At 42.8% G+C, this 24,056-nt stretch overlaps 3 protein-coding genes across 6 annotated transcripts in view; 1 reads left to right on the top strand and 2 right to left on the bottom strand.

Annotated features, from left to right (window-relative positions):
- The window catches only part of LOC114235713 (uncharacterized), a 30,686-nt gene extending 20,178 nt beyond the window's left edge, over positions 1–10,508 (bottom strand). Inside the window, exon 1 of the mRNA XM_057529705.1 lies at positions 10,405–10,508. Coding sequence (XP_057385688.1) covers positions 10,405–10,508 — 104 coding nt within the window. The remainder of the gene's footprint in view (positions 1–10,404) is intronic.
- The window catches only part of PANK2 (pantothenate kinase 2), a 28,602-nt gene extending 17,049 nt beyond the window's left edge, over positions 1–11,553 (top strand). For 2 of the 4 annotated variants that reach the window (XM_057529108.1, XM_057529107.1), the window contains exons 4-8: positions 740–993; positions 2,063–2,239; positions 5,484–5,607; positions 7,709–7,834; positions 11,113–11,553. In XM_057529108.1, the coding sequence (XP_057385091.1) occupies positions 740–993; positions 2,063–2,239; positions 5,484–5,607; positions 7,709–7,834; positions 11,113–11,163 (732 nt within the window). In that variant the 3' untranslated portion in view covers positions 11,164–11,553. Of the gene's footprint in view, positions 1–444; positions 463–739; positions 994–2,062; positions 2,240–5,483; positions 5,608–7,207; positions 7,835–11,112 lie in introns of those variants that run through there. The other 2 variants (XM_028162257.2, XM_057529106.1) reach the window with 2 other exon arrangements.
- Positions 11,554–14,094: 2,541 nt separating this feature from the next.
- The window catches only part of RNF24 (ring finger protein 24), a 155,765-nt gene continuing 145,803 nt past the window's right edge, over positions 14,095–24,056 (bottom strand). The window contains exons 5-6 of the mRNA XM_007195885.2: positions 21,284–21,363; positions 14,095–20,514 (exon numbers count right to left, since the gene is read on the bottom strand). Coding sequence (XP_007195947.1) covers positions 20,376–20,514; positions 21,284–21,363 — 219 coding nt within the window. The 3' untranslated portion in view covers positions 14,095–20,375. The remainder of the gene's footprint in view (positions 20,515–21,283; positions 21,364–24,056) is intronic.

The raw sequence follows: 24,056 nt of genomic DNA, 5'->3' as shown, positions 1-24,056 counted from the left end.
CTTTGCAGCGCGGCCAAAAAAAAAAATGTATATATATTGATATATATGTATGTTTGTATAAAGATCCTCTTCATTCTTAATTGCTATACAGTGTTTCATAATATGAATAATAATTTAATCATCCCTTTATTAATTATTTAAATGAAATTAAGTTGATAACAGTGTTTTAAATTTTGATTCTGCTAAACTCCCCCCATCCCTTGAGGCTGTAATCAGTTTAAATAGTGAAGTATTTTACTTTCTAATTGGATACTTTCAGTCCCTTGGCTGCAGATTATTAATAATAAAGTGTGGCCTACTTTGATACTGCTCTGTAGCCTTGAAGATGGTCTTTGGAAGGTAGATGTTGGATTCCTTGTGGCTCCTGCCATGTGTTTCCAGGTCCTTGCATCATTTAGACTTCTTAGAGTCTGCTTTCTGATGGGGCTGTGACCTCAGCTGTGCTCCTGCCTCATGGTTCCCGTAAGCAGACATCTTGTTTTCTGCTTGGGTTTTGGCACATTTCTCCAGCTGCTGCGGTGGTTTGAGTGTGTTGGGTCTGTGGGCACAGAATTCTGTCTTGTCATTCCATCCCTATATTTGTTGTCTGCAGATCTGTTTTGTAAAGCAGGCACAAATAGTACACATCCATGAGCACTTTTATGGTTTGTCTTATGTAGAGGGGAATGCCTTATTAAACGGAGTTTTTATTTCTGCTTGGCTTGTTAAAAAATCTGAATATGTTTTTATTTCATTACAGATAGGTGATCTTCAGCTTTGCAAACTTGATGAACTAGATTGCTTAATAAAAGGAATTTTATACATTGACTCAGTTGGATTCAATGGACGGTCACAGTGCTATTACTTTGAAAACCCTGCTGATTCTGAAAAATGTCAGAAGTTACCATTTGATTTGAGAAATCCATACCCTCTGCTCCTGGTGAACATTGGCTCTGGGGTTAGCATCTTAGCAGTATATTCCAAAGATAATTATAAGCGGGTCACAGGTACCAGGTAGGTCTTTTATATAAAGGTCATTATTTATTCTTGATATCATAATGGGTTAAAACTGAGTTTTCAGGTACTGCATGTAAGAACATCTTCAAGAACCTGTTAAAATTATGTGAAAGATATGTTTCTCTGGGATTATACAAGCAAATATTGTTTCTCTTTGGAAATTCTGATTTCATGGTCTACTTTTCTTTAATCTCTATTGCTGAAGATTTCATTACCATAGTTTCATAAAATATCTCATCAGCAGACTCATTGAGCCCAAGGTCCCTGCCCTCAGATAGTGTTATGGTGTGCATATACCATAAAATAACCAAAGCTACTAGGTAGCATTTATAAGGAGAAGGCAAGGCAAGATCCCAGCTTTGAACTAGTTTAGATTTTACATGTATCCACACATACACATGGCCAGGGGATGTCGTGAGATCTAGAAGTTGAGGTACTGAGCAATAGAAAAATGTTTGGGGGAGGGTAGTCTGAAAAGGGAGGATTAGGTGGCAGATGAGAATGAATACCTTTTGGTTTAAGGATCAGCGATCACTTGAGGAAAAACAGGAGCTGGGGATTGGGATAAACACGTTTTTGAACAGGTGTCAGTTAAAGAATGAGAGGAGTAATTTTGGGAGAGAAAATACATTCATGGAGGAGTTCTAGTCGGGTAAGGGGGGCTGATGACCCAGGGTGACAAGATGCTTGGATGAGGATGACTCGGGGCTTGCACTTGGAGAGAGAAAGGGAAGAGGTGCCACCATGGCCCTGGTGGGCTGATCTGCACCTGAGGCTCCTAGTACTCAGCAGGTGACCAGACTGCATTGGGGACATGGGTAAAGAGGCGGGCCCTGTGTTTTGCTGCTTTGTTTGCTTGGCTTATGTGAATATGGTATCTTCAAGGTGTCCATTAGACACTTTATTTTTATCTTTTCACAGACTTGTTTCCTACTTAGTGGCATCTGCGTGATTGGGATGGGGCAGGAGTGGGTTGATACATGAATATGGTTTTGGATTCATAAGTATTACCTTCCTATTCTTATTTTGAAAAATGTTATAATACTATGTTTGTTTTTAATCACAGTCTTGGAGGAGGAACGTTTTTTGGTCTTTGCTGTCTTCTTACTGGCTGTACCACATTTGAAGAAGCTCTTGAAATGGCATCACGTGGAGATAGCACCAAAGTGGATAAACTAGTACGAGACATTTATGGAGGGGACTATGAGAGGTTTGGACTGCCAGGCTGGGCTGTGGCTTCAAGGTAAGGGAAAGGGGCGTGTGTGCTCTGAGAAATACAAGATATACAGTGGAATATTATCAGCCATAAAGAAGAACAAAATAATGCCATTTGCAGCAACATGAATGGATGGACCTAGAGATTCTTATACTGAGTGAAGTAAGTCAGACAGAGGAGGACAAATACCATATGATATCACTTTATATATGGAATCTAAAAAAAGGCTACAAGTGAACTTATCTACAAAACCAAAATAGAGTTACAGATGTAGAAAATAAACTTATGGTTACGGGGGGGTAAGGGGTGGGGGAGGAAAAATTGGAAGATTGGGATTGGCACATACACACTACTATATATAAAACAGATGACTAATAAGGACCTACTGTATAGCACAGGGAACTCTATTCAATACTCTGTAATGGCCTATATAGGAAAAGAATCTAAAAAAGAGTGGCTATATTTATTTATATAACAGATTCACTTTGCTGTACACCTGAAACTAACACAGCATTGTAAATCAGCTATACCCCAATTAAAAAAAAATACAGGAATAAAATATTAAGTATTGGGTATATCTTTTACCCTTTAAATAGCTTTACATACTATGAAGTCACCTGTTTAAAGTGTGCAATTTAGTAGTTTCTAGTATATTTATAGAATTTTGCAACCATCTTCATAATACAATTTTGGAACATTTTCATCATTCCAGAAAGAAACCTTGTATCTGTTAGCTGTCACTCTTCATTCCCCCACACATAGTCCCTAGTAAACACTAGTCTATTTTCTGTCTCTCTATGGCATCATACAATATGTGATTTTTGTGACTGGGTTCTTTCACTCAGCGTAATATTTTCAAGGTTCATCCATGTAGTAGCATGAATTAGTACTTTGTTCCTTTTTACTGCAGAATAATATTCTTTGTATGGATATAGAATGTTGTATTTATCCATTTATCAGTTGATTATCTTGTGGGTTGCTTCAACTCTTTGGTTTATTATGAATAATGGGGCTATAAACATTCATGTACAAGTCTTTGTGTGGACATATGTTTTTAATTCTCTTGGGTATATACCTAGGAGTGGAATTGCTGGGTCATATGGTAACTCAGTGTTTAATCTTTTGAGGAACTGTCAAACTGTTGTCCAAAGTGGCTGTACCATTTTACAGTTTCACCAGCAGTATATAAGAGTTTAAATTTCTCTACATCCTTGCCAATACTTGTTATTGTCTGTCTTTTGGGTTTTAATTGCCTTAATAGGTGTAAGGGGATCTCTCATTTTGATTTGCACTTCCCTGATGACTGATGATTTTGAACATCTTTTAATGTACTTATTGGCTCTTTATTTTCTTTGGAGAAATGTCTGTTTAAGTCTTTGCTCATTTTTTAGTTGGATTCTTTGTCTTTTCATTATTGAATTGTAAGAATTCTTACATGTTTTGGATACAGGTCCTTTATCAAGTATATAATTTGCAAATATTTTCTCCCAGTCTGTTGGTTGTCTTTTCACTTCCTTGATGGTGGCCTTTGCAGCATAGAAGTTTTAAATTTTGATGAACTCATTCTTATCTGTCTTCTCTTTCATCACTTGTGCTTTTGATATCATGTATAAGAAATCATTGCCTAACCTAAGATCATGAAGACTGACTTATGTATTTTTTTCTAAGCATTTTATAGTTTTAGCTCTTACATTTAGGTCTATGATCCATTTTGAGTTCATTTTTGTGTGTGGTGTGAGGTAGAGGTTCAGATTCATTCTTTTGCATGTGGCTATGTAGGATATATAGTTGTCCCAGCACCATTTGTTGGATAGACTATTATTTTCCCATTGAATTCTCTCGGCCCCTTTGTTGAAAATCACTTGACCATAAATGTATGGGTTTATTTTTGGACTCTCATTTCTATTGCATTGATCTATATTTCTATCCTTATGCCAGTACCACACTGCTTTGATTACTGTAGCTTTGTAGTACTAAGTTTTGAGACTGAGAAGAGTGAATCCTTCAACTTAATCTTCTTTTTCAAGATTGTTTTGGCTAACCTGGGTCCCTTGACATTCCATGTGAATTTTAGGATCAGCTTGTTGATAATCTGCACCAAAAGGCAACTGGGATTTTGACAGGGATTGTGTTGAGTCTGTTAGGTCACTTTGGAAAGTATTGCCATCCTAACACTATCAGGTCTTCTGACCCAAGAAGATAGAATGTCTTTCCATTTAGATCATTGCTGTTATTTACCAATGTTTTGTAGCTTTCAGTATACAAGTGTTATTCTCTTGTTAAATATATTCCTAAGCATTTTATTCTCTTTGATGCTATTATAAATGGAATTGTTTTCTTAATTTCATTTTTGGATTGTTTAGAAATACAGTTGCTTTTTTGTGTATTGGGGCACATGGTTTTTAATAATAGAAAAGGCACTCATATACATGTTTGTTTACTAATTTTAGGTACTTTGTAAATGCTGTAGATTCCATTTTCTATGTTTGTAGCATCTGCTTAATGATAATCACTTCCTTTTCTGATTGGTTGTGTTTGTGATCAGGTCATAGTTATTTATATATCAATTCTGCTGGTCAGGTACTTTGAAATACCTGATCTTCTAGGGAAATCTGAAACTCTTAAATAGTTTTCTCAGGGACTCAGATGTCAGATAAAGCAGTTTACCAGATGTGAATGTGACCATTCAGCTGAGTGGAACAGCTATGCAGTTGGGGGCGAATTGCTAATTGAGGCATCTTCCTGAAACTTAGCCTGGTTGCAGAAGGAGCATGGTGCTTTCAACGGATCTGAATGTGCAGATATGTGGCGTCAAAGCTAGATTTTGGCCGAAACCACAGGGAAAGCCATTTGCTCATTCAGAATGCTTGAGGTGTGGGAATTCCCTGGCAGTCCAGTGGTTAGGAGTCCGAGCTTCCACTGCAGGGGCCATGGGTTTGATCCCTGGCCAGGGAACTAAGATCCCACAAGCCATGCAGCGTGACCAAAAAATAAAATAAAATAAAACTTCATTAAAAAAAATATTTGAGGAAAAAACTAAAAACTAAAGTAAAATAAAGTTCTGTGTCCTATTATTTAAAAAAAAAAGAATGCTTGAGTTCTTGAAGTTGCATTTCTATTTGAGCAGATGCTCTGTTATTTTGTAATAAAATGTTTGAATATTTGAACAATGGTGCCCTGAAAGTAACTTTTGTCTTAGTAAAGTAACATTAAGTTCTGTTGAGCTGTGTTGCCTTTGGTTTAGCAATGAGATTTTTTTTTTCCATCATAGCTTTGGAAACATGATGAGCAAGGAGAAGCGAGAAGCTGTGAGTAAAGAGGACCTTGCCAGAGCGACTTTGATCACCATCACCAACAACATTGGCTCAATAGCAAGAATGTGTGCCCTTAATGAAGTAAGGGGACATGGATTTTTTTAGTTGCTCTGAGGAAAATACAGAACTTACTATGTGGGCCCCGCCTTGTATACGTCTGTTTTCTCTGAACAGTGCCTAAATGTAGTCGTAAGTGGTGGAGTTTGTTTCATTGGCAAAGTTAAAACGTTTCACATGTAGATTAATCTTAATAGATTTTTTTTTCCTTACTCAAGATAAACACTACTACTATCTAGAAGTAGAGGAAAAAGTAGAGGAAGGTAGGGAAGGTAGCCAGTATTGCAGATGATGGGGACTGTTGGGTGGTGGTGATGGATGGTGATGCTGAATCTAGACGCCACGCCCACTGTTGAGCTCTAGAGTCCCTGGGAATGAATCCAGAGGAAGGCACTGAAGCTGGGAGAAGACTGAGTGGGCCGAGGCATGCCCACCCTGCTCCCCCTCCACTGCAGCAGAGCTGTCTTTGTGCTTTCAGCTTCTTTACAGTGCTGCCTTGTAGCATTCAGGTCAAGCAGCATTGTACAGGGCTATGAAAGAACTAAGAATGGCCTTCCCTTGGGGATCCAGTTGGTGCAGCTTTATAGCTTATCCCTATTTATACACTTTTGTTTAAAATTATTCTTTTAAATAGATAATATAAGCATGTGACTTAAAAAGGAAACCTCAACAGGTACAAAAGGATTGTCTCATTTTTAGTTAAAAATACTGTATTAGCATGAAGAAGTTAAAAATTCTTTATTTGAATATTTTAACACTTCTATTTTCTTTGTTGCATGTTCCTTTAAGTCCTGTGCTTATGTATTTTAAGATATTTTAGTCGGTGTACATACCATTCTACGTTTTTTACTTAAATATTATAAATTGCATGGTTGTATATTTAATTTCTTTTTATGTCATAAGTCATTCACATAGAACTGGGCATTTGGTTGCTTGCCGATGATAGCTCTGCAGTAAAGCATTTTTAAGCGTGAAGCTGTTCCTTGGATGGATTTATTCTTGATAAGAGACTTATTCAGGAGTGAGATTTCTCATCTAAAGAATATAATATTTATGAATTGTGATAGGTATTGCCAAGATGCTTTTGCACAAGGGCTGCACCAATTTAGATCATTTTTAGCAATGAATGAATGGATTGGTTTTACCACAACTTAACTAATATTGGGGGTAGAATTTCAGTTAGTTGTTTGTTTTGCTAACTTTTTTTTTATGGTGCCAATTTAAAATACAGTTTTATTTAAGACATTGCATTTTCCACTTACAATACAGTGCTTATAAAGTGCAATGTTATTTCCTTTCCCTGTGTACATATTCACTGTTCAAGTATCAAGAACGCCCAGTTGTTTACTATAGCAGCTCAGCTTTAAAACTGCCTTGGAATTTGCTACACATTTGGGTCCTTCAGTGTTTTTTGTGAAACAATGCTAAATCTATACTAGGTTGGCTTAATCAGCCTCTTCAGTGGTGGGCTCGGAGGAGGCACCACCAGATGGGGGAGCTCGGCCCCCAGGCATTCCTCCTGGTATGTATGCCTCCTGCGCTCTCTGGTATAGCTTGATAATGATGGAGTTGCAGATTTTTTCCAGCTCCTTCTGCTGATGTTCGAATTCTTCCTTCTCCGCAGGATGTAAGATCTTGGGTCCCTCAGACATCCAAGGAAGGAAGCTGCCAACATCTGGAGTTCTTTGCTAACTTTTAATGGATCTAAAATTTTACTTTTTTTGCTTACTTAGTGAGGTTGAATTTTTTTGTCTGTGATATTTCTTGTATAATTTGCCTATTTGTGTTACTTTTCTTCTTAGAATTGGGTCTTAATATTGTTTTACTTATCTGTATAAAACTTTTTATTTAATTGTAGTTATTGTTTATCAAATTTAATTCAAATGCTTTTCGTAATCTGTATTCTCCTGTGACATTTTCTGGCATACTTTGAAGTAGGTTTAGAGTTGTCTGGGGATCAAATTTAAGTAGCCCTGGATCAACTGGATTAAATGTAAATACTTTTTTTTGATCAGCAGTCAACTTGCTGCTAAAAACTATGTACATGGTACTCTCTTTGGGGTAGCTTTTATGAGAGAACAGAAATTAAGATGAAAACTAATTGCCTTTTTTTTGATGTGCTCAGAACATTAACCAGGTGGTATTTGTTGGAAATTTCTTGAGAATTAATACAATCGCCATGCGGCTTTTGGCATATGCTTTGGATTATTGGTCCAAGGGACAGTTGAAAGCACTTTTTTCGGAACACGAGGTAAGCAGACTTACTTCCTGTGACACGTTACCTTCATAAAGGGCATGCAGTTCATGCTGCGCTGGAATTTGAAGCAGTACTTATTGGTTTCTGTACTTGTATAATATGGGTTAACTTTGGTCATGTTCAAAAGCTGTTTCTTACCTGATTTAATGTAAGGTAGATATTTGGTTAATTTAATTTTGAGCTTCAGCAGTTTTAAAGAAGAAAGTCTTGATGAACAGCCAGCTATATTACTGATGCCATATTCTTTTCTGAACCGTCCTTTATATTTTCCCCATTGCAATTTGCACTTACTTTGTAAATGCACTTACTCTGAGTTCTTTTTTCATTTTTTGATGTCAGTTTTTATGTATTGATATAGTTCATGTGCCAGTTTGCCAGTTATTTAAGATGTATGTTCTAAAAACAACTAGATCAGTAAAAAGCATTCCAGGATTAGAGCCACACTATCATAAGAACTTAACACATAGACAGGCTATGTGGAAAAGAATAACTGAATTGCTCAACCTGATAATCTGATTTTGGAAAGTGCCTTTCTGTTTTTCAGTTTGAGGAACAGAACCAGAGCTATGGAAGGGACTTTCTCTTTCCTCCCCTTGGTTGTGGGGCAGTTGGAGGCTTTCAAGTGTTAAAGTGGATTGTAGATAGTGTTATCATGAACATTTTTCAGAATTGTATTTGCATATTTACTTTAACAGTGTTTCTATGAATTGACAGAAATCAAAGTAGGATTTGAAGTAATATGAAGAGATTGTTTTTTCTTTTAAGGTTGCTTTAAGTTTTTCCTTTTAAGTTGCTTAAGTTCATAGTTAAAACCCAAAGTGTATAATTCCCCATATTAAAAAGCTTAAAGTTTAAGTTATCTTTCTTTTTACCTCTAATCTTATTATATTAGTAAATCGGTACTGAATTATCAGTTTCTTATACCTTTTATATGCATCTTGCTTTTTGTGATCTTTGACCTGTTTTATTTTGCTTAATATTAGAATAAAAAGAAACCCTGTTTAATGTTGTATCTTAGTATAACTTGCCTCCTGCTGAGTTTCTACCTCTTTTGAACCTTTTTCAAGGCAGAATGTGGAGGTTTCTTAGGTTAACTTTTTTTTTTTTTAACTTACGTCTTCATATCATAATAATTACGACATGAACCCTTTATGAAGTTTTGTTTTTCCCATTTTGACTTCCTCTCTAGTTAGCCTGTTGGCTCTGTTTGTCTCTGTGTTTTCCATTTACATTCATGCCTCTGGCTCTAATGTCGATCTCCGTACTTGTGGAACTCTGATTATTTTAGGTTCTCTGAGTCATGAAATATTCTCCTGTCTGCACACTGAAGTCAGTGTGTCTACTGTTGTGAAAGCTTTGTATAGATTCTTCTCAAGCCTTTCTCTTTCATTGTTTACTGTTCTCATCTTACACTTCTTGGCTTGTAACAACCTCTGTCTTTTACTAGATAGTAGGTTTTGGGTCTTCAGTGGAACTCACTATAATGGTTAACTTTATCCCTTCTTCTTTTGTTGTAAAATAAAACACAGATACAGAAAACCACTTTATGTGTAGAGCTATCTGTTACAAAGTGAACACCCTTGGGGCTTCCCTGGCAGTCCAGCAGTTAAAGCTCTGTGCTTCCACTGCAGGGGGCGCAGGTTCCATCCCTGGTCAGGGAACTAAGTTCCTGCGTGCCGTGGCCAAAAAATTTAAAAAAAAAAAAAAAGAATAAAGTGAACACCCTTGAATTCTATCCTCTGGCTGTGATTGTGGGTTTCTGAGTGTGGCTGAGTCTTGCTCAGTTGTGTCTCTTCTACAGTTTCTGACTTTCTCTCATAATACATTCATGTGGCTGCTTATTTATTTTTTATTATTTTTAATATTTATTTATTAATTTGGCTGTGTCAGGTCTTAGTTGCGGCAAACGGGATCTTCGTTGTGGCATGCGGTATCTTTCTTTTTGGCATGCGGGCTGTTTGTTGCAGTGCGCAGGCTTCTCTAGTTGAGGTGTGCGGGCGAGTGCATGGGCTCTGTAGTTGTGGCGCACGGGCTTAGTTGCTCCGCGGCATGTGGGATCTTCCGGACCAGGGCTCGAACCCGTGTCCCCTGCATTGGCAGGCGGATTCTTAACCACTGCACCACCAGGGAAGTCCCTCATATGTTCTTCTAATCCATAGCAGGTCTTCCAGGATCTTCCCATATTCCTTTTTCAGTCACTTCTCTCTTTCTTACAGTACTTTACTGTCTGATTGCATCCTTTGGAGACCTTGATGGATTCCATATCATTGTACGATTATTCTCTGATTCCTGCTGATTTCTGCCAGTATGGGTTTTGCCTCATTTTCTTTTATATTTAATCCTTGTTTAGGTTTCGTGTTTGGGTTGTCATGTCTTGGTTGTGTTTGGCCTTGATTGCTTACTTCAGGAGATGGTCCTGTAATGTCTTCCTTCAGCTGCTGCTTCTCTGTCTCATGCCTCTGCCTTCCCCTCAGTTGCTTCTGTTCTTCAGATGTTGCTCCTCTGTCCTCACCCTTCTCTACACGTTGCCTGAAGGTTCTGTTGTCCACTTCTCTGCTGCTCACCTCTGCCAGTACTGCCCTGACTGCTGCCCCACTCCAAATCCAGACATCCGGTGACTTTCTGGGTGTGGCTGCTTGGCTGCCAGGGGCACCTCAGCTTTGCACATCCTGTATGGAACCCCCTTCCTTGCTCTCCACATCTCTTGCTCCTGTGTCCTTGTTCACTCAGGGGTGGTGTGACCGGATGTGTGGGAGGGACATCAACATCTCTGCCACCCTCATCCCCTTCTTCAGGCGAGTCGTGAACCTATCCCACCCCCTTCTTTCCACCCTCAGCCCAGGCAGCCCTCTCCCTCTGTGACCTGTCCCCGCTTCTCCTTCATTGCACTTCATGTCTCATCTTCCCTTCATCCCAGAGTTGTCTGGAAATGCTCCAGGCCCCTGTTGCTTCTCACCGCCTCGTTCCGCAGGAGACGGCCCAGGTACCGTCCTTTACCAGGGGTAACTGGGCCGCTCTGGGCCTCATAACTTGTGGATCGCCAATTGTGGGCTCTGGTCTGATGTGCCAGAGTGTCCTCCCCCCCTGCCTAGGAGCTCTGCAGAGCTTCTCTGCTCCCAGGCTGGCCTTGGGCTCAGCAAAATGGGAGTCAGGAATTAAGGACTGTGTTGGCTTTAATGCTTGTAATCATATTTATGGTAATTTAAATAAGTCAAAGGAGAATTGCTCTTATTTTTCTTTCTTTCTTTTTCTTTCTTTTTTTTTTTTTTCAGGGTTATTTTGGAGCTGTCGGAGCACTCCTTGAGCTATTGAAGATCCCCTGATTACCTGGGGAGGGGTTCCTGGAACCTTCCACAATGGGATCTGTGGACTTGTTTTTTTAAGAGACTTACTCAGTTTTATGATTGTGTACTACCTGAATCAAAGCGATAAAGGACAAATGTATTTTTCTAAGTCATCAAGATAAATCTTAATAACCAGTAAGGAAAGATATATATTAAAAAAAAAAAAAGTGGACCATGTCCATGTCGGTGAGAATTCTCTGTATTTAAGTTGCTCTTCAGTATATCTTTGTTCAACTTGCTGTGTATTTTTGAAATTCAGCATCACTCTGTGGAACCACTTCAGGAGAGGAGAGCTGTTCTGTGTTCAGCGGGCTGTGGTTTTGTGTCCTGTTGAACTAGCTAAATGTAAGGCAAGCTGTTGATACTATGTATTATAATCTAATCACAATTTTTCAGTGTGGCCTTGGAGATCATCTTCTGTGCATTAACTCTGGTGTGCATTTAGCTTGTGTGAACGTATTGAAAAACATTTTTCAAGGTTCTACAGACTTATTGGGCAGGTTAATTCTGTGCCTGTAACTTTAACAGTTAAACAACTTTTGGAAGGGCAGTTCCAGCTTGTTTACACTGTAGATCCTGGGAAGGTCTGTTTGGAGGGAAAGGACTTCTCCCCTGGGCAGAATTTCCTTGGATAGTGGAGGGATAATTGATGTGATGGAAGTGAGTAAGCTAGTAGAAAAAGCACATCTGGAAGACTAAAAGCAGACAAAGAGGGCTGCCAGTATCGACAGCTTTTCAAGGAGTGGGGGGAATCTGGTTATTTCAGGCTAGTAGAAAGGGAGGAATTGAGGTGTCCATTGATTAGCTCATGGAGAGCAGGGCGGGGCTCTCCCACCTTCTGCTCCTTGCCTTGTGCTTGCTGGAAACTGCCTGGGAGGCTGGCTCAGTTGGATCTAGTGGAGGGGCTGCGTGTGGGAGGCTGAAAAGGCTGCTTGAGGAGAGACAGGTTTCTAGATGGAGTCTTGGTAGAGGTTGGCTGCTTCCTCTGGGCCGAGGAATGGAGCCAGCGTGAGTCCGTTCGCTGCCCATGGAGACCCAGGTTGACCTCTGAGGCCTTGTGGGGTCCCACCTGCTCTCCCCGCAGTTACTGTGCTCACGAGGCTGTGCCATTGCTTTTTGTGGGTCGTGTCATGCAGCCCTTGTCATCTCCACAACTTAACAGAGGAGGAAACCTGCCCAAAGTCACACAGCTAGAATCCGGCAGAGCCCCCTTTCCTCTTGTGCCTTGAAGTCGCCTTCCACCTCCATGGATTCACCACTTCCTGCTCTTGAGAAACTGCCTCTGTGACTTCTCTTTGTGCTTTGTGCTCAGCCCATCCTTTTACTCCAGTGAATCTCGTTGCTAAATTTAATGGACATTTCATGTTCTCATCTTCCTCAGTTCTAACACTGCAGACCCCTCTTGCTTTTCCTTCTATCTCCTAGGCCACTTTGTCTCTGCCAATTTATTCTCCACTGAAGATAATTAGATATTGCTAGCCCTCAGGCTCAATCCTTGATCTCCTTAAGCAGTCATCAGCACTCACCTTGACTCTGATTTCTAAGGTAGCAGGTCTGGCCCAGCCCTTGCCTCTGAGCTCCAGCCCCAAGGCATTGACTGCCTTCTCTTCCCTCTTTCCCCTTCCCCTTTCCCCCTTCCCTTCTCTTCTGTATCTCCAAGGCCATCTTTACACAGAAATGTCTCCATCCTCTCCTCTGAACCTCCGCCAGCATCCTCTCCCAGTTTCCTGCCATTTCACTACCTCCAGTTTGTGAGATGCATGTAAACTCAGTCTTTCGTCACCACAGCTACCACCCTGGTCTAAGCCACTGCCCTGTCTCATCTCAGCAGTTATCCCTTCCAGTCAGCCCTCCAAATACTAGCCTGAGGGTCCCATCCCACACTCCCCTACTAGAGGCAGTGGGGGTGGTCGTGGCTGTGATCATGGTCCAGGTGTGAAAGGAAGGTGGTCAAACCAAGATGGGAGCAGTGGATGGTCAGGTAGAGAGAGATGCTTTAGAGGGTTGAGTTTAGAGATGTGGAGATTGGAAGTGGGGGAAGGAGGTTCTGTGAGGGCACCTAGGCTTGGTGGGGAGACTTGGTTTTGGGCTGCCTGATTTTTGATGCCAAATAGGTAGCTGGATATTTAGGTCAGAGACCTGAGAATGGTGTGCATGTAGGTGGGTAAAATGTAGGTGGGAATTTAGTGAATCCCAAGGTAGAGTGAGAATAACAAGAGATGTGCAGAGAAGGAAAAGGCTGCGAAGAACACTGAAGAGTGGTCAGAGGGGACTAGCGCAGGGGGCCTGTTGCTTAGGAGACTTGAGGGGAGAGGAGCTCTCCAGGCACCTGCATTAAGAAGAGGTTTCAGAGGTGGCACAGATTTGGTTGCAGGGTCATGCATGGCCTTGAGGGGGAGCAGTTTCCCTGAAGCTATGGGGCCAAAAGTGAGCAGCAGAGGTCCTAGTGAGGGTTGATGAGTAGAAACAGTAGCTGCCACAGGATGGCTTTGGACCAGGAGATGTTTTTTTCTCCTCCCAACAGAATAGTTGGTATTTCCAGACCTGGGATATAGCTAGAGGGTGAGGTGTGGGCCAATTCCACCACTGCAGCCCTCCTGAGCACTGGTGTCCACATTTGGGAGACTGATTGACTGTGTCCAGCCACACCTGTGGTGCTGAGGCCAGGGTGGCAGGGGGTCCTTGGCCTCTCTGCCTTCTCCCTTGCTGTGGCCTGGTGCTCCACTCATCACCCCTGACTGGCACCCCACTGGCACCCCACACCATGGGAAGAGATAAGCCAGGCTCCTCTGTCACAATCACCTGTTGCTGGTGACCAGTTCTGTTTGTTCAGAACCACTCTTCAGCTCTTGCTACATGGGCTTAAGTGGGATGTGGGTGACCAAGGGTGCGTACATGCTCAGCACAAAGTATTTTTAAAATCTGCTTTTTATTTACATTTAAGTCAATTACATGCATGTCTTATTTTTTAAACAAGAGTAATTAGCAAAATGCATTAAAATTTTAAAATAGCAATTAAATATACAAAAATATATAGCTTACAAAAAACTGCGAATTTTTAAAAATATTCTGCTGCATAATTCTTAGTGTACAAACATGTCTATGAAACCTGAGGCTCAGCATTTCATAAACCTTTTTTTGAGGGAGTTATATGATATCTAGTGAATAAACCCCAATGGGCTTAAAACTATAGGACTAATATCCACTCTTTCTGGCAAAGATCTGTCAAGAGACCCAGAGATGACAGTTCAGGAACACTCTTGGAAGACTGAGCTGTCACCAGGAAGGACTTCCTAACACTAGCCCCATCTGCCTCTCCTGCTCTAGCAGGGGGTGCCTGGGAGGGAAGGGGTGGATGGAGGGATGGTGTGCACCTGGCCCGAGACACAGGTCCGCCAGGCTTGTACTGGCCCAGGGAGCTGAGAGGGGCTTCATGGAAGAATAGACAAGTCCCTTGACACTGGTGGGGCCCACAATGTAGGTACACGTCCCTGGAGCAGGGAGGCCCTGACACTATAGCCACAGAAGTGAGCACTGGGTTGGTAAGCCAAGTGTGCTGATGCTTGGTCTAAAAGTGGAATAAAACTCTGCATCTTGCAACAACAATTTAGGCTCTGAAGCTGAACTGGAATAATAACATTTACTGAACAAGCCCCTCTGTTTTCCTCATGTTCCCAGTCAATGGAAGCACATTCCATGGCACGTGGGAGCCTTCGTTAATCTACTAAACAAACATGACCCAGCATTTTCCAGTTATCAACTGTAAATTCTGCCAGAATTTAGACACTTTCATCTCCTTTACTCAAATTCCTAAATGCTAATGATGAAAGACAAGAGGTTCATCAAATGACAGAAGAGTGGAGTTTCACATACGATTCCTTTCCAAGTTTCAGGTCAGGGGCCCAAGTTGCACTTTTAATCTAGGGAATCCCTGGGCTGCTGTTCTGTGTGGCAGGATACCAGGGAGGTGGGTGAGGAATGAGAGGCACAAGTCCATGCCCCTCCCCCCAAGGCTGCCTGGAGGAAGCAGCTTTAACCTGGATCTCCTGCAGGGGCAAGAATGAACTTAAATTTTTTTTTTTTTTTTTTAAAGAAAATGTTGGTGGGATAATTTCTGTTGTTGAATGGAAAAAATGTTGGGCGAGGAGAAATTCTATGGGAACATTTTCTTTTTAGTGTGTTCATAAAGAGTGGGAAGGGAAAGGGAGTAGGTTCATGAACTTGAACATGAACGTTCAGCCATATCTGCTGTTAATGCTGAGGCAGCTGACCACCTATTTGGTTAGCAACATCTGAGACATCTGCCCCACAAAACAGAAGGATGCCTCAGCCTTCAGTTACTGCTGCTTCTCAAACTCCTGCCTCAAAAAGATGGGCTTGCCTAAGAAACCATGACAGTTGTAGCCAGACGTCACTGCTGGGCTCTTGGTCCTCACTTGAAACTGGACTGGGGGGTTGGGGCACGGCTGCAGCCTGTCCAGTCTCCTGCAAAAGCTGCTGGACTGTGCTGTTGCTTTTGGCTATGGAGCCTGCTCTTGAGTGTCCTGCAACAGACTCAGAAAGATAGGCTGGAAACTGGTTGTGCTGTCTTGTTATTTGGGCATCAGTGGTTAGGGTCAGGGAGGGATTGTAGTTTGATTGGGATAGCAAACTAGAATTTCATCATGCTGCACTCAGTGGAAAATATGCCTTATTCAAAAGGAATGTGATTATAGAAACATCCCCCAATTCTGGGCTCACCTTTTTACAGATATTCTGACTTATGGGATGGTTCTTCCCACATGACTAGGAATGTTCCTTGAATATACTTGTCTGGTATTACACAAGTAAAAAAGAAAAAAAAATTATACACATACACACAGTTGATTCTTGAACAATATAGGTTTGAAGTGAGGTCTACTTACATGTGGATTTTTTTCAATAAATACATTCTACACAATCCAAAGTTGGTTGAATCCTTGGATGCCGAACCGCGGATATGGAGGGCTGACTGTAAAGTTATGCACAGGCTGTACAGGGGGTCAGCGCCCCTAACCTGTGTTGTTCAAGGGTCAACTGTGTGTGTGTGTCTGTGTGTGTGTGTGTGTGTATATATATATATATATATACACACACACACATACACCCCACGCACATGTACATGTGTGTGTACTTGTACATGTATAAATAATCTCTGGAAGAATCCACAAGGAACTAATAGTGGGTGCTCAAGGGGTGAGAAACTTGGCTTGCTTGGAGGTCAGGGATGCAAGGAAGACTTAACTGTTTATGATTTGTGAACCACTTGAAGGGATTACCTATTCAAAAAATTAAGGAATATTCAGCACTGAGCAACCATGTTGGGAAGCACCGTGGGCAAAGGTAAATGGAAGTGACTAAGGAAGATCAAAAGGGGAAAGGGAAGGGAGCCAGGTGAACTGGGACCCAGGGGAGAGCCTCTACATCTCAGGAGGCTCTCTGCTGAGGTTGTTTCTACCGGGACAACAGAGGAGCCCCATGTGGCCAGCATGATGATGTCACCTAGTAGCACCAGCCCCCATGACACTAGGCCTGCCTGCTGGGCTCCAGACATGGTGGCCAATTCCCCACAAGAGCTGGTGGGGACACCCTTACTACAATCCCTGGGTGGGCGGATAAGGAAACAGGCTTTGGGAGGCTAACTTGCAGGAAGGCACGTGGCTAGTGAGTGGCAAGGGGGTGATTCAAATCAAGCTGAGCACCTTTTCTCCTCAGAGCTCTGGAGATGCCTCCCCGTGTGCATTTCATAATTCCCAGAAAACCTCTCAGAAAAACAGTTACTACAGTCGTTCAGGGTAGCTTAGCAGAATGGGACCAGGCCATGAAGATGATAGGCTTTGGAATGGGTAATGTGGAAAGGAACAGGGCGTGAGGTCATTCGTTTGATGGATTTGAGGGGCTAGGCACTGGGGAAAGGATCTTTGTCAAGAACAGGGTATTTGGCAATGGTGTGAGGTCCCCTGTATCCCTCAGCCCAGACTTCCCCATGGGCCACCTGCTCTCATCTGGCCATTACTGTCTTGTCCTGTTCCTTGGCTAGGGCCTTAACTACTAGGGATAGGCCTAACCAAATCACTGTGGCAAAGAACAGCAGATGACAACTAGCATGTTAGGCCTACTCAACCAGGAATCAAGTCAGGCTGGTTTTGTTCCCTGTTCCTAAAGCCAGCTGAATTCAGCTGTACCTCTAGTAACAACTTGATAATGATTCACCCACCCATAGAGTCCAGTTGAGGCTGAGTTTTGCTCCACTAACCCATAGCAGGCAACACCCAATCTCTGAGTTGCTTAAGACACATTAAGATGAAGTTAAAAAATCACGTTACCTGCCAGTGGCCCAAAAGCAGACCAGAGTCCTCATGTGTCTACAGATGAACAAAAGGTCAACAACTCATGGAGATAGATTTGGACAGGGCAGCCTCACTGGTCTCACTGTGAGGTGTGAGCTTGATCAAAGAGTATTAAGGGATCCTTAACTTGTTCTTTAAAAATAATTTTTTTTGAATGGAGATTTGACCTTGTCCTTCACATAAAACTGTGATTTTAATCAGAATTAAAGGAAGACATAAACCCTGGCCGTCCTCAGTTACAGCAGTGCAGCACAGGGACGTTCTGGAGGAGGACCCAGATGTGGGGAGCAAACACATTCACATTGTGTTGCTAAGAGTAATAACTACTGCAGGTGACACTGGCCATGCTGCAATAGAAGGACACCAAGCCAAGAAAGGGAAGATGAGTACAAGCAGAGTGAACACTCTTAACCACTCCAGTGTCAAGCCCCACCTTAGTAGAAGAGCTGGGTTTTTAAAAGCCCTGCACATTCACAAGCGTTGACGTCATGGTGTAAAGCAGACCCATGATGGTGCCTAGTGGGGAGCGCACAGCACTCTCAAGCTTTCCTCTAATGGATGGGCTTTGAATGTCTGGTCCAACTGGCCTTTAGCTGTGGCACTGTGAGATGAATTAATTTGCTTCCCTACAAATACAGGGACTTCGTGAGGCTGTCTCCTTGGTACTGATGCACTGAAAGGCTACAATCCTACAAAAGCTGTGAGATGAAATTATTTGCAGTATAGAACACAAGAATTCCTCCTTTGAAAGGAAAAGTTCTATTTCCTATTGGAACCCCATAACTAAGAGGTGACATTCGTCCCAAAGCCATTATGTGAAAATGGTGAGTGTTGGCTATTAATGAGGCTAGTCCAAAGTAAGCCTATTTCTAACATTGGTCATTGAAAACATTTCACTATAAACTGGGTGCTTTGCAGCATTCAACTCTATTGTGCTACAAAATAGAGAATGCAGAAACAGAGGGTGAAAGTAGGAGTGTACAAATACTTCTTTTCATGGGTGCCAGACAGACTAAGGCTTTCATATAAAAATATTCCACACTTCCCTTGCCCTGTTTAAAGAAGCAGTCCAGTTAGCATACCACGAATAGGTCACATGTAGGGTACAGCCAATTCTGACCAACTGGATTTGTAATTTCCCAAACTGGATTCTGCCCAGCACTTTTCTAGGCTAATGGGAATTTTCCTCCTCATCTGATCCCAGCCACCTGAGCCAAGGACAGGTTCCCTCGCCCATTCTAAGACGGTAGAGGCTGGATTCCAAGAAAATTCCTGGAGACATGCCATGAACAGAGTAGCAAAGTTTCCTCCACTCTCTCCATATCATGCAGGCTGTATTTCCAATGAGAAACTGCCCCCACTCACACTTGTGGGATGGAGCAGAGAGGCAAAGCTGTTGATGAGGAGTCCCACCCCTATGATGGAGGGAGGTGGAGAGCAGGGCTGTGGAAGAGAACTTTCTATCGGACCCAGTGCTGCTTCACATAGCTAACATAAAATAGTCATGAATCCTGCTGGACTCTGAGTCATTTCTAGAAAAGTTGGGCAGAAAGAGCCAAAGAGCAGCATGCATTTCTCCGCTATAAAGACACTTTCAGTTAGTTATCCAAGTCCAAATACTGAAGCATGCACCAATGGTGAATAGCCTTGCAGGAGCTTCCTGAAACTATTCACAATTTCTAGCGTTTCCCTGGCTTCAGAATTACATAGGGATCTTATTTGGGGTACTTTAAATTGTTAAGTCAACGATGGGCATTTTCTTTTGAGTAGAAAGAGAGATAGGGCAAAAGAGGGAAGAGAGAGAGAAGGATGGGGAGAAGCAAGGGGGTTAGCATCCTCCTGTCAGCTCAGCAGGGCCAGGAGGACTGGCCGTTATCAGTAAGATGCTCCTCTTTGGAGCCATGTGAGGGGCTTACAGCAGCTTCCTGCTGAGGCAGTGGGCCAAGACCAGCAGGTACGCTGGAACCACACTGCATATGTGGGAATGTGGGCAGCACCCTGAGGCCCCCAGGTCATACAGGGACAGCATGGGCTCAGAGGCCCACCCCCTGTTGGGGCTCCTGATGGCGGCTTGGCTGTGCCTCACTGGTGAGTAGGAGGGGAAATAGAGGAAATGGCTTTTGACCAGACCTTTCCAAGCACATCTAATGTTTTTAGCTTAGATGATTTGATAAGCAAGTGTTGTGAACTTGAGGCAGGACCAGTGGTGACGGGTACTGCTGCTTTTTTGTAACCAAAGCCCTTGGGTTCCAAGATGGCCTTATCAAAGGGACATAACGTGAAAAACCTTGTTGGCACTGCCTCTGGCACTGCAGCTGGTTGTGCTTGGGCTGAGGTAACCACTGTTTTCACTTGGCTCAGGGGCTGCCAGGAGGGTTTGCTGCTGCAAAGGCATGCATGGTCTGCATAGAAGCTCATGTGTCCACAGGGTCGGGGTTGGGGTGGCTTTAAAGACCTGCCCTCAGTTCCCTTCTCTAACACTTGTGTTTATCATCCCTTCTGCTTGATATTCACCTTGACATGGAGATAAGTGTCTGGAGACAGAGTGCAATGGAGTTAGCAAGAGACCCTCATGAGGTTTCTTGAACCAAACCCGCAGGCTCATCTACTCCTCTTCTCTTGGCATGGCGTAGTGCAGAATACTTTGGTTGTCACAAGACCCAGAAGTCTTGGTTCCCAGCCTAGTTGGCCCAAGAGTTCTTCATTAGACAAAGGAAGCGGCAGCTGGTGCCCCAGGTAGAGCAGCCAACACAGAGACTGCTTGTGTTCCTCCTGGCTCCACGCAGACATTGGCTCCTGCAACAGTTTGATCCTTGTGATGAGCTATACAACGTTCTCTGCCCCGGGGAGGGGGCCCTGTGGGGGTCCACGGTCCTGCTTACTATGCAACTGGGCCAGCTGCAGAACTGGCATGTTGCACAGTGGACATACTTTGCGAACCTCCAGCCACTTAATAAGGCACCTGCAGAACGAGACACCACAAGAAGGAAGATGTCAGTCCCATGCTTGTGGCACCCCTTGCCCACATGCCTCACATGTTGAACATATCTGTTGCTCAGAGGTGGGGCCTGGAGTGAACAGCCAGGTCCCGAAGAGTTCTACCACTGGGTGGAGAATGCATTTCACCCTCTGGAGGAACCAGAGACTCCAGTTTTCCAAGAAGCTACAGTCAGTATGCTATACCCTCAGTCATACATGACTTCTTAAAGAATGAAGTACATTGAAGAGGGTGGTGGGAAGGAGGAGAAATGAAGTTTTCTAATAGAAATACAAAACACATAAAATTGCAAGAGAAGGGGGAATATTAAATATGTCTGTAGGAAGTGGGAGGAGATGGTCCCACACTACTACTTACATTCAGACGTATTTATTTTTATTTAAAATAACTATGGTTTTGATTAAAATAAGTTTTTAGGAAAGGAAACTCTCATTGGAAAGTTCCAGTAAAACAGCTCTTTATAGCCTGGGCTCCAAGGAGATGTGGGCTTGTCTGGCGCTCTGCCTTAAGTCCTGCCTTGGTATTCACGTTCCACCACCCTGATCCCTCCTAATGTCACACACACATAGACACACACACACAAAAAACAGCCTGTAGGGCGCTTTCAGCTTTCTGCATTATAAACTAGTCATGAAGCCATCAAACTTGTCTGGCACTGCCCCAAGCCTACAAGTGAGTTGGTCAATGTGCCTCAAACTCAGGTCCTCTTAAATAATTCTACACCAATACTCACTTTCTGTGGAAGGCATGCTTACATGGACAAATCCCCAACTCATCTCGAGGCTTGAAGTCTTCTAGGCACACTGCACAGAGCTGAAAGACAGATTCACAGATGAGGCAAAGTATCTGCTAAGGACTCTCCCAGGCCAATAAAGTGCAGGCCCCCAAGGCCCAGCCATTTGAAGGTACTTCCAATGCCCCACAACTCTATAAGTGAAAGAAACAGGCTCGAATGGGCAAGGTCTTCTGAAGAAGAATCTCCTGCTCTTCCTGTCACGTGTCTTCAAGATGGAGGGCAGATGGGAGAAGACAGAAAGCAAGAGGCAGGTTCCTTTACTTCAGTCCATCAGAAGAGTCTGACTTAGGTTTATTCTCACCAGATAGACTGAGCATAATGCAATTTTCTGTGCTATGCCAAGGGGCTGACTTTCTGCAGGGAATGCTCTGCCTGCTTAGCAGCAGGGCCCCTGAAGGGACTGCTCGCACCCTGGGGCAGGCCCTGGGGCTCTCCTTTCTCCAGTTTTCATAACGTGGAAACTATAAACCATGGCACAGCCTGCAGTAGTATGCTTCTTGCAGTTCCTGGGGCCCCTTACTTTGGCACTGTCCTTCTGTCAGTGTCTGTCTTTGTCTTACAAAATGTTATTATTCAAGAGTCACTGAATTTAACCTTATGAAAATGTGCAGATGGGGCAGGATTGCTCTGACAGGTGGCTAGGCTCCACTGCTTGGAAAGAAGCCTTCTTCAAAGCCAGATGCTGGGTTCCAACCACTACTTCTTGGGCACTTACCAGTGCCCAGGGACACCAAGTATCATCCCATTTACTCACTTTACAAATGGGGAAACAGAAACTCAGAGCAGTAACCATGTTGCCTGAGGCCATGCTGTTGGTGAGTGGCCAGGTCTGGCTGGGGACCCAGGTCTGTTACACTTTAGTCTGCCCAAAGCTTGAACTCCTCCCTGCTTGCTTCCCTGTCCATCTCCAGGGTTCCTGGTTCAACCATCACCATTTCTTGTCCAGACTGCTGACCTGCCTCCCTGTCACCTGTTTCTTAACCTATAACACGTAACCCAGTATTCTTAGGTTATGTGACAGGACACGTGGCTCTTGGTGTCCTGTGGCCAGTGCTGTGGCTGTTGGTCTTCCAACACCCTTCTCCAGGGAGCTCTCAGGGCCTTGTGTATATAGCAGACAAGATCTTCACAGGAGGAGGAGAATGGATAACTGTCTTATCAGATTTGGCATTACTGCTGAGACAGCAGGAGAGCAGGGAGGAAGGCAGGACAGATGGCTGGCCTTGGCTCGGACACCCAAGCTGTGTGACTTCTGCCATCATGATGCCTCTCAAGCTCTGTTGCTTCATCTGTAGAGTGAGGGTACTACATACCCCCAACCCCCTGCCTGGGACTGTCATCAGCTCAGGTTGGGGGCAGGCCTGAGGAGGCAGTAAGGCAGTCTACCAATACCAGTTTTTATTCACATTTAAATTTAGTGATGGGAGTACTATTTTCAAGCCCATTTTTGTTTTCTGGAGGAAGGTTAAGAACAAGCTGTGGGTAAAGATGAGAAACTAGCAGTTCCAGCCTTGGGATGATCCTTTTTGGGCTTCTGCTTCCCATCTGTAAAGGGGGAATGATGTTCCCACCTCCTACACTGTGTGAAAAGGTCCTCTGGCCTTAACCCAGCTTCCCTCCCAGCATAGCCTTCTGAAACGGTGAGGACTGCTGGCTCTGCCCTGTAGAGATTCAGCGCTGATCCTACCAAAGGGCAAGACGTTGCTTTGATTATTTTTCCAGAATCCAAAATTAGATTTGTAGCCTTTTCAAATGGAGTTTACTATTAATGGCTATTATGTTCTTCTTAAAAAATTCTAAAACCATAGTCACCTGAAAAAAAAAACAAGATAAATTCTGACATGTTAAGCACTAAAGTTGACCAAAAGCCAAGGGCAATCATGAAGAGAAAAGCCTGAGATCTGACTTCTTAGAAGTTCCCTCAAGGCTCAAACTAATTTTACAAATTTACAGATCATATTTTGCAAACGAGCTTTACTTTCCAGTGTTTCAACAAGATTGTTTCTCTCATTCCTTTTTAAAAATGGAGATATATAATTCACACATCATAATATTCACCCCTGTAAAGTATACAATTCAGCAGTTTTTCATATATTCACAGAGTTGTGCAACCGTCGTACTAATTCCAGAACATTTTTATCACCTGCCTCCAAAAGCCTATGTCCATAAGCAGTCACCCCCCATTCCACCTTCTCCCCTGGCAACCACTAATCAACTTCCTGTCTTGATGGATTAGTTTATTCTGGTCATTTCAAAATGGAATGGAATCATGTAATGGTATCATACAACATGTGGTCTTTTGTGTCTGTCTCCTTTCACTTAGAAAGATACCTTCAAAGTTCATTCATGCTGTAGCATGAATCAATACTTCATTCATTTTTGTGGCAAAATAGTATTCCGTTATATGAATATACCACATTTATTTATCCATTCATCTGTTGATGGCCACTTGGGTTGTTTATACCTTTTGGCTATTGTGAATAATCTTGCTCTAAACATTGGTGCACAAGTATCTGTTAAGAGTTTTCATTTCTCTTGGGTATATATCTAGGAGTAGAATTTCTGGGTCATATGGTAGCTCTATGTTTAACTTTTTGAGGAACTACTAAACTGTTTTCCAAAGTGGCCAAACCATTTCACATTCTCACCAGCAGTGTATGAGGGCTCCAATTTCTCCATATCTTCAGGTTATTATTGTCTGTCTCTTTGA

This window comes from Balaenoptera acutorostrata, chromosome 15, assembly GCF_949987535.1.
Source record: "Balaenoptera acutorostrata chromosome 15, mBalAcu1.1, whole genome shotgun sequence".
Lineage (NCBI taxonomy): Eukaryota > Metazoa > Chordata > Mammalia > Artiodactyla > Balaenopteridae > Balaenoptera > Balaenoptera acutorostrata.
This window is presented reverse-complemented; position numbering and strand designations above follow the sequence as displayed.